Here is a 16,006-nt window from a genome sequence, read left to right as displayed (position 1 = left end):
CCTGTTGTCTATTTCATTGTGTCCATATTCAGGAGAGCCTTCCAACAAATATGTATACGCATACTGACAGTGGTTAAATACCTCTGCCCGTGGGATTTTAACCCTAGGCTGGATGCTACTATACCATCTCAAACCCTAGTGCACTATTGACTGTACTATGGGATGAATGTCAAGAGACCATTTGGTCTCCTAACATCAGCTTCCTGTAGTACAAGTATTGTAGTCTGTTTCATCAATAGACTACAGTGTAGATATTGTATATGGTGATTTTACTGTATTTGATTATTGTTCTTAAAGCTCTCCTGTATCACCTCTGCAACACAATAATGTCCTCATAGCTAAATGTACCGGTTTCACAAAATTTCAGTTTTACAAGGAACACTAATTGATGCCTTGAGTTTCAAGTGGCTCCAGAGCTCTAGAGTAGCAAGGAACAATCCACGAGCCCTCTCGTAGATCTCTTTAGGAAGAAATTTTGGACTGGTCTCTGTGTTGTATGAGTGTGAGACTATGTCTTTGTCATTAAATGAAAGTAGGAGGAGGAGGAAGGGGAGTGGTCACCAGTTGTCAGCTCTCCTTATAGGTAAAGGTGGAAGAAATAGAGTTAATGTTTACAGAGATCGTAGGCTTGGTCCAGAAAGTGCCAACCTTTGAGGCTGTACCTGCAGATGGGGGTGAGGGTTGATGGATTTTGAAAGGAGGTGATTCTCTCGTCTCACCATCTTGCAGGACCCCTTCCATTAGGTACCAAGGCCCTTATACAAGGAATATGATAGGCTTGACCTTTTCTCAAGGGGCAGTGTATTGCAGATATGTAGCTAAAAATTTCAGGTTCTTGTTATGATCATGTGATAAAAATGCCATTGCTATATTCCCATGCATGTTGTAAAAGGCATGTAAATGGGGGAGAAAGACTGGGGGCTCCCCATTATATTTTTTTCATATGCACTGGAATGGGTGGGATTTTTTTTTTTTTTTTTTTTTCTACCTCCCTTGTAAAGGGGAAAAAGCCTTTGGTATATGTATGTATGCATATACACTGAATTGAGGTATGCTTTGTCTTGGCCAAGCCCCTTACAATTGGATGGAAGAGGCCCGTGGTATGATATATACAATGAGATACATTAAGATCCTAAAATATTAGTGGCTTTTTCCAAAACCAAAAAGATGTTGCAAACTTGAATTTCTCTTTTCAGGCACTGGTAATAAGCGGGAAGTGTTGACACCAGTAAGAGTGTTAGAGGAGGCACACGTAACAGATATTGCTTGTGGGTCTGACTTCACACTAGCCATAGATGCACAAGGGCGCGTATGGGGTTTCGGCTCCAACTATTATTCACAGGTAAGAGAAGGTTGTGATTTTTCATACACTATTATACAGCTCTTTGGGACAAATGATGGGTACATGCAAATATTGCTTCTGTAAGAAGGATGTTGGAGAGAATTGTCTACCTGCCACAGATATTGAAAACCCATTGACAGCCTCATCTCTCTCTGGAGGTCCAGCCCCAAGGGGCCATTTCTTGGTTTGTAGACCAGGCCTAAGATTTTTCTCTATCAACTTCAGCTCTATTTCTTCCACCTTTTTACACACTGAGAGCTAAAAAGTGGCAGCTGCTTTCTTCCTCATAATACTATAAGCTGGTGACATGAAAACTGTCCCACACCCCTTGAGTACCAGATGTGTGTTTTGTGACACCTGCGTGTCACGGCTGAGTGCACCCGCCAGGAACTGAGCATGCTCCCCGTGACACACACGTGTCACAGTTATAAGTTGTGTGTATTGAGAGCTGTCAAGGCCTCGGTTTCTGGGTTATTTCTACCCACGTGGTGGCAAGTGTCTGTGTTTACAAACAAAAGGCTCCAGCCATTCGTGGGACGGTTTGAAACGTATGTTTACTTACGTAAGGTTGACGGGTCGGTAACGAAGGGGTTAATATGGCTCCTTCACTGCCCCACTCTTGCCCAACCCAAACAGATAAAGGTGGTGGCACACTAGGCATTTCTCACTAGTGTGCCTATTGCTTTTGCTACTTTGAGCAGATTTAATGAAGCGGCCTTGCTGTGGATGTGCTGTGTCTTGCGACACTGCTTCTGAGCCAGGGCAGTGGACAAGGTGCAAGGATGACCCGTCATCCAGGAGGTGCTAAGATAAGAGGTAGGATGGAGGGGTGTGGAGTGTATTCAGGGATGGAATGGGTGGGAATGATTTTATGCCTTTTCCTTTTTGGCTACCTCCCTTGTAAGGGGGAAAAAGCCTTGGTATATGTATGTACTTTGAGTAGAAATGATTTTGGTCATGATCTTTTGTTTTTCAAATTTCCAAATGTCAAATTACTCTTGCATCATATAATGAGAAGCTGAATGATGAACTAATAGAAGTTAAACCTAGAATATGAATATTAGGTGCATTGTTGAGATGTTCTTATGGAAATCTAGAATGTTGTTACCGAAGTCATTACTCAAACAATTTAGCAAAAGCAAGTAGCATGATAGTGCTGCCACCTTAACACAAAATCTCTTCTTTGACCTGTGGGTCAGTTTGGTGGCCATTGCAGGGTACCTGGGAGCCATGGGTCTTATGCAAAAGAGACTTAGAACAACAATAACAACTCGGATAACAGTCCAGAGTTTCTTTCCTTAGAGATATGTGGGAGGATCCAAAGACTACTGCCATCCACTTTCAGACCATGGGTTTCTAGTCAGTGAAACTTGAGACATATACCATACATATACCAAAGGCTTTTTCCCCATTACAAGGGAGGTAGCCAAAAAACAACGGCATAAAAACCACTCCCACCCATTACATCCCCAACATACTCCACTCTCCACCCCCTTCCGTCCCTCTTATCTTGGCACCTCCTGGATGAAGGGTCATCCCTGCATCTCACCCACTACCCTGGGTCAGAAATAGTGTCACAAGACACAGCACATCCACATTAAGGCCACTTCATTAAATCAGTGATCCCCCTCTCCGTCCCCTCATGCAGAAAAGAAGACAGGTAGAAATCCCTTTGGGCTGCGTCAACTTATTTCTCAGACATACTCAAAACCCCTCATCCCCCATAGGTCATATAAAGGCTCCTTTTTTATATGCTCTGTGCACAACTTGTTTCCTTACACTGGTAATTGTTGGAATTTTGATGTATTAAAGTAGATTTCCTTTTGGTAGATAGTTACGTAGATATATATATATATATATATATATATATATGTATGTATGTATATATGTATATATATATACATATATATGTATGTATATATATGTATATATATATATATGTATATATATATATATAATATATATATACATATATATATATGTATATATATATAATATATATATATATATATAATGCATATATATATATACATATATATATATATATATATCAAGGGCTTTTTCACCCTTACAAGGGATATAGCCAAAGTCAAAGGCATAAATCTACTCCCACCTATTTCATCCTCACCTACTCCACTCCCATTCACCACTCCTCTCTCTCTCTCCTTTCTTGGCTCCTCCTGGATGGGTGGTCATCCCTGCACCTTGCCCACTGCCCTGGGTCAGAAGCAATGCAGCAAGGCACTGCACATCCACAGCAAGGCCTCTTCATTTAATTGGCGAGCCTCCCTCTCTGTCCCTTCATGCAGAAAAAGAGAAGACGGGGAGAAATCCGGAAGTTAGTTACTTTAAAAATATACATACATACACCAAAAGGTTTTCCCCCTTACAAGGGAGGTAAGCAAAAAACAAAGGCATAAAAACCACTCTCACTCATTTTCCCTGTCCGGGGTATTGACTGCATGTTATTGTGGGGTTAAAAGCTACAAAGTAACGTGCAGCTGATATTTTAGGGTCTATATGGGGCGCCCCTACAGACCAGAGCCACACATCATTTTGTCTGTGGTAGAGGAAATTTCTATTCACAGAAAAATGAAGGTACAGTCACTATCCAAGTTACAACCTAGATTGGTTCTGACCAACCTGTCGTAAGTCGGATCCTATTTAAAATGGCCAACACGCGGGTTATACTCTAGGATACATGATATCAATGTGTTGCATTTTTAAGTAACTTTCTATTGAATACTATTACATACAAGCTGTTTACTGTTTATTTATCAATCTTATGCCTTTTAGTTTCATTTTTATAATTCTTTCTTGGTTTTTTAATATTTTAATACTGTACTGTATTTCAGTATATATATATGTATACAGGTACTGTATGTATATACTATACCTATGTACACACACACAATGACATGACACCGGACAGACATATAAACAAAATAGTAGGTGAAACATGCAACCTACTAAGGTCAATAAAAGTGGCATTTGAATACTTAGACAAAGAAATGCTAAAAAAAATATTAGTCACACTGATTAGACCAAAACTGGAATATACAGCGACACTATGGACACCCAGTACTAAAAAGAATATAAGGAAACTAGAAAGAATACAGAGAGCAACAACAAAGTTGCACCAGCTCTTTCCAAATTAACATACGAACAAAGATAAACGAAACTAGAACTACCAACACTAGAGCAAAGAAGAGAAAGAGGTGATCTACTGACTATATATAGAATCATGAAAGGAATGGAAATCCTTGACAGAAAAGATTTACTAAAAAATGACTGGAAAAACAAGAGGTCATGAAAAGAAACTCAAAAAGGACAACTATAGAAGAGATAAAAAAAGAATAGCTTTCCACACAGAATGCTGGATATATGGAATAACTTAGATGAAGAAACAGTGTGTTCAAATACTATTCATGATTTCAAGAATAAACTTGATGCTGAAAGATACAAAGACAGGTCACCACGAGCATAGCTCCCTTCCCGTATAATAAAACTAGGTAAATACACACAGTATTGTTGGGAACTCGCTGGCTGAGCGGGTTAGGGTGTTGTTACTTGCGACGAAGATCGAGGTGAGGGCAGTTCGAATCCTGTCACCAGCGAAGTTGAACCAAGGGCATGGTTCATTAAATCCCACACTACAAAGCCCTCTGTGAGGGGCACCGTCCTAGCCTCCTGATAGGGGGGAGTGTGTGACGTTAAACCATATCATTATCATTGTTGGGAGAGTGTTGTTGCAGTCTTTGCATGGTGTAAGCAGGAAGGAATGAAAGAACCTTTTGTGATGGGAATGACAAGATTGAGGATAGATTTCCATGCCAAGCCACCGCACTTTGTGGGTGAACAATGGATGAGGTGAAGTGTCAGCCTTCAGATGGAGGTGCAAGATGCAAGTCCACAGGCCTTGATAAGAAACAAACACCCACAACACTTTCCATAACCTATCCTTCTTTCCCACAATGACTTACTGAAACATGTACACACACAACTGGCAATGATCTCTTGGTTTGAGACAAAAAGATGTTGTGAGGTCATGTGAACAAATTGAAAAAAGACCACAGGGTTGAAGGATGTCAGGAAACAGAATTTCACATAGTTACAGGTTTATTTAACTACTGGAATAGTCTAAAGCAGGGGTTCTTAACCTTTTTTCTCCAATTCCCCACTTTTTAGTGAGCCAAGTAAGTCAACATTTGGATGTAATGTATTAAATTTTGAAGCACTATCGATTATTTGTGGATGGAAACAAATTCACGAAATGTGACAAGAAGACACCAGAAACAAACAAAAAGAAACAAAAACACATCGATTAAAAAAAAAAAAGACTGGTTCTTTTGTCCGACTGGTCATTCCCCACTTGGCAACTCCGCCAATCTCCACAGGTTAAGAACCACTGGTCTAAAGAATAATATAGTTCAAGCTCAGACCATAAACAAATTTAAAGTTAGGTATGAATGATGGGTCAAGAAAAAAGAGATGGGGGCTCCAATGAGCTTAGTTCCTCTTGTGTACATAGCTAAAACTACTGTCAGGACCAATTTTATCACCAAATAGAGTATCCTGTATCATATAACAGTCTCCTATGCCTACCTACATCAATCATTTTGTGGGAAGTTGTATATGAATTCTATCAATTTATCTTTATAAACCAAAAGACTTCTTCCATCTTATTAGGTTAAAAAAAAAATTAAAAGGAAAGGAAAATCTCTGATACCCTAGAAGATAGTGTACTACCTCTGATATAGAATGTTTTGCATATTACATTCACTGAAAAATGTTATTTGAGAAAATGTATTATTGAAGTACTGGTGTTGAAATGAGATTAGTTCTCACAGAATTCATTAACAGTGGTATTTAATTCTCTCGTAGCTTGGTAAGGGTGGACCAGAGGAAGACAAAGGACAGGCAGGAAGGGTCTTCATGTTGAGAACCACAAAAAGAGTTCTTAAAGTTCCTCACAGTGTGCACTCTAACTGCGAAGCACCAAGGCTCATCAGTGGCCTTCCCACTTGCACCTCACAGCCAGCCTCCTTTTCACCACACTATCAAGCAGGTTGTAATGGAGGCATGATAGATCAGGTGAGTTTTGGGATGAGAAGGGTTGTGTTTAGGTTTTATCATTGTTACTCTTGTATAAATGTTATGTTCTTTTCAACCTTCCTCATCCTATTCCCTCTTACTTCATCCCCACCTTTTGTGATTCCCTCTTTTCTCTCCCCTTCTCTCTCTTCTTCTTTCTCCCTCCCCCTATTTTCTTTCCTACCTCTTCTTTATTTCCCCTATTTTCCCACTCTCTTCTTCATATTTCTTTCTCCTCTTTTGCTTCCCTCTCTCTTCTTCTCCCACTCTTCCCTCCTCTCTTTCACCCCATGTCTTTCACTCCCTTCTCTGTATCGCCCCCTCATATTTCTTCCCTCTTCTGTCTCCATTTCTCTTCTCCTCTCATCCATTCTCATCTCTTCATTCATTCTCTTTTCTTTCTTCCTCACTTATCTCCTAATCTCTCTTCTCTTGTCTCTCCCTCTCTCATATCTCTTCTTTTCCCTCTTTTGTTTCCTCTCTTCCCTTCCCTCTTTAGATCCCCTCTCTCCTCTCTCCCATCTATCTCCCTCTTTTCTTTTACTTCTCTCTTATTTCTTTCCCCTCTTTTTCCCTTATTTATCTTCTCTGTTTTCCCTCTTGATAATGTGAATTGATGGCTTTAACCCTGAAAATTTATTTTAGTGTTCCTATCTTCAAGCAGTGTTGTTATCTTCCCAGTTTTACTTCTTTTAGCTCATGTAGCTGTAGTAGATCCTGTTTGCAAGCCCATAAAATCTTGAATAAGATCTCTCTCTCATATTTTCAAGCAGCCAGTTAATGCGCTTCACTGGCTAAGTGGAATTCAGATGGGAGCCCTTGAGAAACTTGACCCAGATGACATCAGCAACAAGTTTCGCACTGAAGCAGCTAGCATAGGCATGTATGGGGAAAAGACGCTACATACAGCTTTGCAGTTCCTTCACAGCACATATAATACAAAAAATATCATAACCATGGTTAGTATTAGTTTTGATATTTAAAATGTTTTGAAACCATTTCTATGTTTTAGTTTTTCCAGAAGATGTGTTTACCTTGGATTTGTTAAAAGAAATTGAAATATTTTGTTTTTTCTGCATTTACTGCAAATGATAAAGATGTTTGGGTCACAATATCTTAGTTATCAGCAGTTTGGGGATACAACTAAAGTTGATGAAACACTTTTTGCAGTTGAAAGAAGCAGAAGCTCATCAAGCTTTAGCGAGGGTGTATGCTCTCGAGCGACAGTACAGTCAAGCCATGCACCACCAGCTTCAGGCACTGTTCAGAGGCCAAGAGGACAAGCATAGTGTTTACAGTGAAACAAAAGAAAATGATCCCAGTGATGACAAAATTTCTATCGAAAAGGAAGTCAAATCAACGACTAAAGATGTGGACAGTACAACCGAAAATGATGTTGGAGGATTTGCAGTCACTGAGAATGGGTGTGTATAGCACTGTGGAATCAAAATTGGGAGTAATTATTGGGTTATTGATGAAAGTGCACAAACTAAGATTAAACTAACTGTATTATGTAAAGATGTGAAATTATGCCTCATGCACAATCACCCCCTCAGATGTAAAGAGAAGATTACATGAAGAGATGATTGTGCCTACGACAGAGTATGGGGTATAGACATGGTATTTAAGAGAGGCAGAAAGGAGAAGTTTAGATGTGTTTGAGATGAAATATCAGAGAAGTATGGTTTGGGTTACAATGTTGGATAGAGTGAGAAATGAGGTGAGGTGAAGAGCAGGGGTAGAAAGAGAGCTGGCAGCTAGGGCTGCTGAAAGAGTATTGGGATGGTTTGGTTACATGGAAAAAAAGAAACATCAGGAAAAAGATTGTGAAAAAGCAAAGGGGACGAGGAAGGAGGGTCAATGTGTAAATGAAACAAACCTGTTGTGGATGTGCTATGTTTTGCTGCATTGCTTCTTACCCAGACATTGGGCAGGAGACAGGGATGACTCTTCATCCACATGGAGCTAAGATGAGGTGGAATGGGTAGGAGTGGGTGGGTGTGTTGGCTGGCTACCTCCCATATAAAGGAGAAGAGACCCTTGATATATTGACTTTTTGTATGCCCAAACCACCTGAAAAAAGGAGGTACAGTTATGGTGGACTGGCTGGTGAGGTTATTTAATGTTTGCTGGAGAGAGTGTAGAGTGCCGGGAGACTGGAGGAGTGCCTGTATAGTTCCACTCTACAAGGGAAAAGGGGATAAGTGTGAGTATAGTAGCTTCAGAGGGATTAGCTTGTTAAGTATAGTTGGGAAGGCTTATGAGAGGATCTTAATTGAGAGGATTAGAAGATGAACAGAGGGAGTAATTGGTAAGGAACAGTGTGGATTTAGGAGAGGTAGAGGTTGCGTAGATCAGATTTTTGTGGTAAGACAGATATGTGAGAAAGCTATAGGAAAAGTTAAGGATGTTTTTTGGGCTTTTATGGATCTGGAAAAGGCTTATGACAGGGTAGACAGGAAGGCACCGTGGGAGGTTTTGCAGATATATGGGATACGAGGAAAGCTTTTAGGAGCTGTCAAGAGTTTTTACGAGAGTAGTAGAGCATGTGTCAGGATTAGAAATGGAGAGAGTGGTTCGAGGTAAAGGTGGAACTTTGTCAGAGATGTGTTTTGTCGCCCTGGCTGTTTAACTTATACATGGATGGTGGTGTGAGAGGTGAAAGGAAGGGTGATGGGTCAGGGATTGGAGATGGTTAAAGAAAATGGATAAAAGTGGGAGGTGAGCCAGCTGTTGTTTGCGGACAACACTGCTCTTATAGCAGGATCAGAGGAGGGATTGAGGAAGTTAGTGACAGAGTTTGGGAGAGTGTGTGAAAGAAGTTGAAGATAAATATGAGTAAAAGTAAGGTGATGAGATGTACAAGGGGTGAAAGTGGCAGCAGACTGGAAGTGAGCATTAAAGGAGAGCGACTGGAGGAAGTGGATAGTTTTAGATACTTGGGTGCGAATGTGGCAGGAAAGGGAGGAGTGGTGGTGGAGGTAGAATGTAGATTGAGAGAAGTGAGTAAATGCCTTGGTGGATTAAAAAGTGTAATGAGAAATAAGACATTTGGGAATGGATGCTAATAGGAGACTGTATGAAGGAGTGATTGTGCCAACAGCACTGTATGTGGCAGAAACATGGAACATAAGAGAGGAAGAGAGGAGTTTGAATGTGTTTGAGATGAAATGTTTGAGAAGTATGATAGGGGTTACTAGGCTAGATAGAGTGAGAAATGAGGAGGTGAGGAGGAGAACGGGGGTGGTAAGGGAGTTGGGAGATAGGGTGGATGAAAGAGTATTGGGATGGTTTGGACACATGGAGAGAATGCGTGAAGAAAGACTAGTAAAAGAGGTATGGAAGGCAGATGTGGGGGGAGTGAACATTTGGGGGCGACCTAGGATGAGATGGATGGATGGGATGAAAGGGGCTTTTGGGAAGAGGGGAATGTCTGTTGAGGAAGGATGGGAGAGGACAGAAGACAAGATTCAATGGAGAATGGTTGTATATGGATGATGTTGTGATGCATGAGGTGGAATGGGTAGGGGATGGGGGGTGAGGTAGTATGTGTGAGAAAAATTTGACGCAGCCCGAAGGGATTTCTCCCCATCTCCTTTTCTGTGTAGGGGGATGGAGAGGGGAGGTCGCCAATTTAATGAAGCAGCCTTGCTGTGGATGTGCTATGTCTTGCGACACTGCTTCTGACCCAGGGCAGTGATGCAGGGTTGACCCGTCATCCAGGAAGTGCCAAGATAAAAGGATAAGAGGGAGGGTAGAGGGTGGAGGGGAGTGGAGTGTATTAGGGATGGAATAGGTGGGAATGGTTTTTATGCCTTTTCCTTTTTGGCTACCTCCCTTGTAATGAGGAAAAAGCCTTTGGTATATGTATGTATGTAACATCCAGAAATGTTATTTAATTTCTTTTTACTCTAGACAGTGAGGATTTTATTTATTTATTAATTTTCAGTATACAGTTACAGAATACTTTTGAATATTATTTTGAGTTATTGTATGTTAAGTATTATGGTATGTGAATAAGGCATGATTACTCAGATCTATATTCTCTTTTCCAGGATTGTTCAAGAAGCAGTAAGAATTGTTGATCATTTCCTTCACCTACAAAATGAGGAATCGCAATCAGGCACTCAGCAGGTTCTACACGAAGGCATATCACAATGGCTAAATCATGCTTTACCACTCTCAAAGCTTGAGGAGTTGCTTTTGGCTCATTTACCTCGTACTGTTTATCCATTAGCTCTGCTTTTGTTTGGGTAAGTAATGGTTGTATCATGCACTGGTTCATAGAGAATTTAATTCCATAATTTAGGATTTATATTCATCTGACTTCTTGCTTAGTTTTGAAAACATTTTCCAGTAATTTCATTTTCTCAAAGCAAATGGGATTCTTTTGTAAATATATATGTATCTCCGTTAAACCACAATTCTCATTCTAACTATGCTCCTAACCCCCACTATATTGCTTAAACACTTCATCTCAGTATGTTTAGTCTCTTCCTGTCTGCCTCCCTCATATTCTAAATCTTTGTTCTTTACAACGGTGTGGGAAAAACCATTCTCTTGTCCAGATTTTTCTCTGCATTTATCTTGAGATACCTATTTCTCATGATACTTTTCATTACCCCAGACATTTACTTGATTCACTTACTCTATATTTCACCTCCACCTCCATTCCTCCCACTTCTTCATTCATTGCCACAATCAACCTCAAATACTTATGTATTTAAATGTATGTTGCAGGGATGGAACTTCAAAAGAGGACAAAGATGAGAAAGAGACAGCAGAGGGAAAAGAGGAGGATGTGTTGAAGGTTCTCAGCCACTTATCTACCAAATTTTGTCTTAATCTGTGTTCCTCAGTTGTGCACCACTTAGAAGCAGGTGAGAATCTTAGGTGATTTTGTTATCTTTCTTTTTAGAATATTTGTTGTGCTTAGAATTAAACCTACAAAGGACAGCACCAAGTTGAAAAATGTAATTTGATGAATTTAGCCCTTTTACAGACAAGGGTTATTTCTATAGTTGAGTGAAGTTGTGTGGCAGTAAGTTGAAGAAAAGAGAATTGAATTGTGGTGTTCTGTGAAAAGGTTAGATGGAGAGAAGCTAAACCCTTTATTAAATCAAATCATCTGGCAGGACCCAGGAGAAATCTTAGTCTGTTCTGTCTGCGAAAAAGTTATTCTATCTAATTCAGGGGCTCTCTCTGATGTTTAAGAGAGGGTAGAGTGCTGGAGGATTGGATGAGTGCCTGTATAGTTCCACTTTACAAAGGAAAAGGGGACAAGTGTGAGTGTAGTATTTTCAGAGGGATAAGCTTGTTAAGTGTAGTTAGGAAGGCTTATGGGAGGGTCTTGATTGAGAGGATTAGGAGAGGAACAGAGGGAGTAATTGGTGAGGGACAGTGTGGGTTTAGGACAGGTAGAGGTTGTGTAGACCAGATTTTTGTGGTAAGACAAATATGTGAGAAAGCTATAGGAAAAGGTAAGAATGTATTTTGGGCTTTTATGGATTTGGAAAAGGCTTATGACTGTAGACAGGAAGTCACTGTGTGAGGTATTGCAGATATATGGGATAGGAGGAAAGCTTTTAGGAGCTGTCAAGAGTTTTTACAAGAGTAGTAGAGTATGTGTCAGAATTAAAAATGGAGAGAGTTAGGGGTTCAAGGTAAAGGTGGGACTTTGTCAGGAATGTGTTATGTTACCCTGGCTGTTCAATTTATACATGGATGGGGTGGTGCGAGAGGTAAATGCAAGGGTGGTGGGTCAGGGATTGGAGATGGTTAAAGAAAATGGAGAAAAGTGGGAGGTGAGCCAGTTGTTGTTTGTGGATGACACTCCACTTGTAGCAGGATCAGAGGAGGGATTGAGGAAGTTAGTGACAGAGTTTGGGAGAGTGTGTGAAAGAAGGAAGTTGAAGATAAATGTGGGTAAAAGTAAGGTGATGAGATGTACAAGGGGAGAAAGTGGCAGCAGACTGGAAGTGAGAATTAAGAGAGAGCGACTGGAGGAAGTGGATAGTTTTAGATACTTGGGTATGAATGTGGCAGGAAAGGGAGGAGTGGAGGGGGAGGTAGAATGTATATTGGGAGAAGCGAGTAAATGTCTTGGTGGATTAGAAAGTGTAATGAGAAATAGACATCTGGGAATGGATGCTAATAGGAGATTGTATGAAGGAGTGATTGTGCCAACAGCACTGTATGGGGCAGAAACCTAGAACATAAGAGAGGAAGAGAGAAGGAGTTTGAATGTGTTTGAGATGAGGCATCTGAGAAGTATGATGGGGGTTACTTGGCTGGATAGAGTGAGAAATGAGGAGGTGAGGAGGAGAACTGGGGTGGAAAGGGAGTTGGGAGATAGGGTTGATGTAAGAGTATTAGGATGGTTTTCATACATGGAAAGAATGAGTGAAAAAAGGCTAGTAAAGGTGGTGTGGAAGGCAGAGGTGGAAGGAGTGAATATGAGGGGTCGACCTAGGATGAGGTGGATGGATGGGGTAAAATGGGCATTGGGAAAGAGGGAAATGTCTGTTGAGGAAGGATGGGAGAGGATAGAAGATAGGGGTAAATAGAGAATGGTTGTGTATAGATGATGCTCTGATGCATGAGGGGGAGTTGGTGGTGATGGGGGTTGAGGGAGTATATATGAGAAATGAATTAATGCAGCTCGAAGGGATTTCTTCACATCTTCTTTTCTGCATGAGGGGATGGAGAGGGGGGTTGCTGATTTATTAATGAAGCAGCCTTGCTGTGGATGTGCTGTGTCTTGCGACACTGCTTTTGACCCAGAGCAGTGGACAAGATGCAGGGATGACCCCTCATCCAGGAGGTGCCAAAGATAAGAGGGAAGGGAGTGGAGTATGTAGGGGATGGAATGGATGGGAGTGGTTTCTATGCCATTGTATTTTGGCTACTTCCCTTGTAAAAGGAAAAAAGCTTTTGGTATATGTATGTATGTACTTACTGCAAACTCTTCCTGCCAGGCAGAACTTGAACTTCCTCCACTACCTCTGTCCCAATTAATGATGCTCTAACACAAGTGTGACTCTAACACAAGTGTGAATGTGGTAGTTTCAGAGGGATTAGCTTGTTAAGTGTAGTTGGGAAGGCTTATGGGAGGATCTTGATTGAGAGGATTAGGAGAGGAACAGAGGGAGTAATTGGTGAGGAACAGTGTGGATTTAGGACAGGTAGAGGTTGTGTAGATCAGATTTTTGTGGTAAGACAAATATGTGAGAAAGCTATAGGAAAAGGTAAGGATGTTTTTTGGTCTTTTATGGATCTGGAAAAGGCTTACGATAGGGTAGACAGAAAGGCACTGTGGGAGGTTATGCAGATATATGGGATAGGAGGAAAGCTTCTGGGAGCTGTCAAGAGTTTTTATGAGAGTAGTAGATTAGAAATGGAGAGAGTGAGTGGTTCGAGGTAAAGGTGGGACTTCGTCAAGGATGCGTTATGTCGCCCTGGCTGTTCAACTTATACATGGATGGGGTAGTGCGAGAGGTAAATGCAAGGGTGGTGGGTCAGGGATTGGAGATGGTTAAAGAAAATGGAGAAAAGTGGGAGGTGAACCAGCTGTTGTTTGCTGAAGACACTGCGCTTGTGGCAGGATCGGAGGAGGGACTGAGGAAGTTGGTGACAGAGTTTGGGAGAGTATGTGATAGAAGAAAGCTAAAGATAAATGTGGGTAAAAGTAAGGTGATGAGATGTACAAGGGGTGAAAGTGGCAGTAGACTGGAAGTGAGCATTAAGGGAGAGCGACTGGAGGAAGTGGATAGTTTTAGATACTTGGGTGCAAATGTGGCAGGAAAAGGTGGAGTGAAGGTGGAGGTAGAATGTAGATTGAGAGAAGCGAGTAAATGCCTTGGTGGATTGAAGAGTGTAATGAGGAATAGACATTTGGGAATGGATGCTAAGAGGAGACTGTATGAAGGAGTGATTGTGCCAACAGCACTGTATGTGGCAGAAACATGGAACATAAGAGAGGAAGAGAGAAGGAGTTTGAATGTGTTTGAGATGAGGTGTCTGAGAAGTATGATGGGGGTTACTAGGCTAGATAGAGTGAGAAATGAGGAGGTGAGAAGAAGAATGGGGGTGGAAAGGGAGTTGGGAGATAGGGCTGATGAAAGAGTATTAGGATGGTTTGGACACATGGAAAGAATGAATGAAGAAAGACTAATAAGTGAGGTATGGAAGGCAGATGTGGAGGGAGTGAACATGAGGGGACGTCCTAGGATGAGGTGGATGGATGGGGTGAAGGGGGCTTTGGGGAAGAGGGGAATGTCTGTTGAGGAAGGATGGGAGAGGACAGAAGACAGGGATGAATGGAGAATGGTTGTATATGGATGATGTTGTGATGCATGAGGTAGAATGGGCAGGGGGATGGGGGGTGAGGTAGTATGTGTGAGCAAAATTTGACGCAGCCCAAAGGGATTTCTCCCCGTCTTCTCCTTTTATGCATGGGGGGACGGAGAGGGGGGTGTCGCCAATTTAATGAAGCAGCCTTGCTGTGGATGTGCTGTGTCTGGTGACACTGCTTCTGACTCAGGGCAGTGGACAAGATGCAGGGATGACCCGTCATCCAGGAGGTGCTAAGATAAGAGGGAGGGTGGAGGGGTGTGGAGTGTATTCAGGGATGGAATGGGTGGGAATGATTTTATGCCTTTTCCTTTCTGGCTACCTCCCTTGTAAGGGGGAAAAAGCCTTGGTATATGTATGTATGTAACACACTCAGCAAGTATCCTTTATATATGTATGTACACCTAGGTCTCTTAATCCAACAATCACCAATTACTATTTGTGTGGATGTTTGGGTCCAGGATATAAATCCACTTTGGGAATTGATAGTGTTTTATGTCCAGGGCCAATTCCTGAAGTGGGTTTATGCCCTTGGCCCAAACATCTGCATGAGTAGTGGTTGGCAAGTGTTGGATGAAGAGACTTGGATATATATATATGCACTGTTAAAAAATTTAGTATAGAAATTTTAATTCATAAGATACAAATATGACATTGTGTTGTCTTGCAGGTGGTATTGGCAATGAGTATGTTGATGCACTTGCCAAAATAAGTGGAGTCTCAGAGGGAACAACAGCAGAGTCTTCTGTCACAAGCTTGGAGGACACATGCAATACCCCATCATTTAGCACAGTTCTTGGAAGTTTAGCAATGGATGCACCTGACAAAATCAATCTTGGTCCAGACCATGTAGCAGCATTGAAAAAAGAAGATAAGGAGAGCAAAGAGGATGAGCAAACAAAGAAAGTAAAACACAAGGAGGTGCCAGAAGAGAAAGGAAAGAGTAAAACAGACTGTGTTCTCTTTACATGTGGGCACCACTTCACTACAAAGGAGTTTCAGGTAAATATTGATAAGTGTCAGTTTTATTATTGTAAAAGGGGTTGTACATTTGGTTTACATTTGCTTTTGTTAGGCATCCTGATCACAAGTTCAAATGACTTCATTTACTTATTTCACCCATTTTTCCATAGTCTGCCTATTGCGTCCATTCCCAGCACCAACATGTTTGTATGTAAAAGTAGGGTTTATGGTGCTATTTGGTTCTGTCCTTTTATG

General features: G+C 41.2%; 1 protein-coding gene across 5 annotated transcripts in view; it reads left to right on the top strand.

The window, feature by feature from the left end:
- Nucleotides 1-16,006, top strand: part of ca (RCC1 and BTB domain containing protein claret) — a 90,969-nt gene that overhangs the window by 64,505 nt on the left and 10,458 nt on the right. For 4 of the 5 annotated variants that reach the window (XM_076199498.1, XM_076199407.1, XM_076199255.1 and 1 more), the window contains exons 19-25: nt 1,197-1,342; nt 6,227-6,436; nt 7,207-7,395; nt 7,607-7,860; nt 10,492-10,689; nt 11,177-11,316; nt 15,459-15,790. In XM_076199498.1, the coding sequence (XP_076055613.1) occupies nt 1,197-1,342; nt 6,227-6,436; nt 7,207-7,395; nt 7,607-7,860; nt 10,492-10,689; nt 11,177-11,316; nt 15,459-15,790 (1,469 nt within the window). The remainder of the gene's footprint in view (nt 1-1,196; nt 1,343-6,226; nt 6,437-7,206; nt 7,396-7,606; nt 7,861-10,491; nt 10,690-11,176; nt 11,317-15,458; nt 15,791-16,006) is intronic. The other variant, XM_076199323.1, reaches the window with a different exon arrangement.

Source organism: Oratosquilla oratoria, chromosome 1 (genome assembly GCF_046742065.1).
Source record: "Oratosquilla oratoria isolate Oo_2021 chromosome 1, ASM4674206v1, whole genome shotgun sequence".
NCBI classification, from domain to species: domain Eukaryota; kingdom Metazoa; phylum Arthropoda; class Malacostraca; order Stomatopoda; family Squillidae; genus Oratosquilla; species Oratosquilla oratoria.
This window is presented reverse-complemented; position numbering and strand designations above follow the sequence as displayed.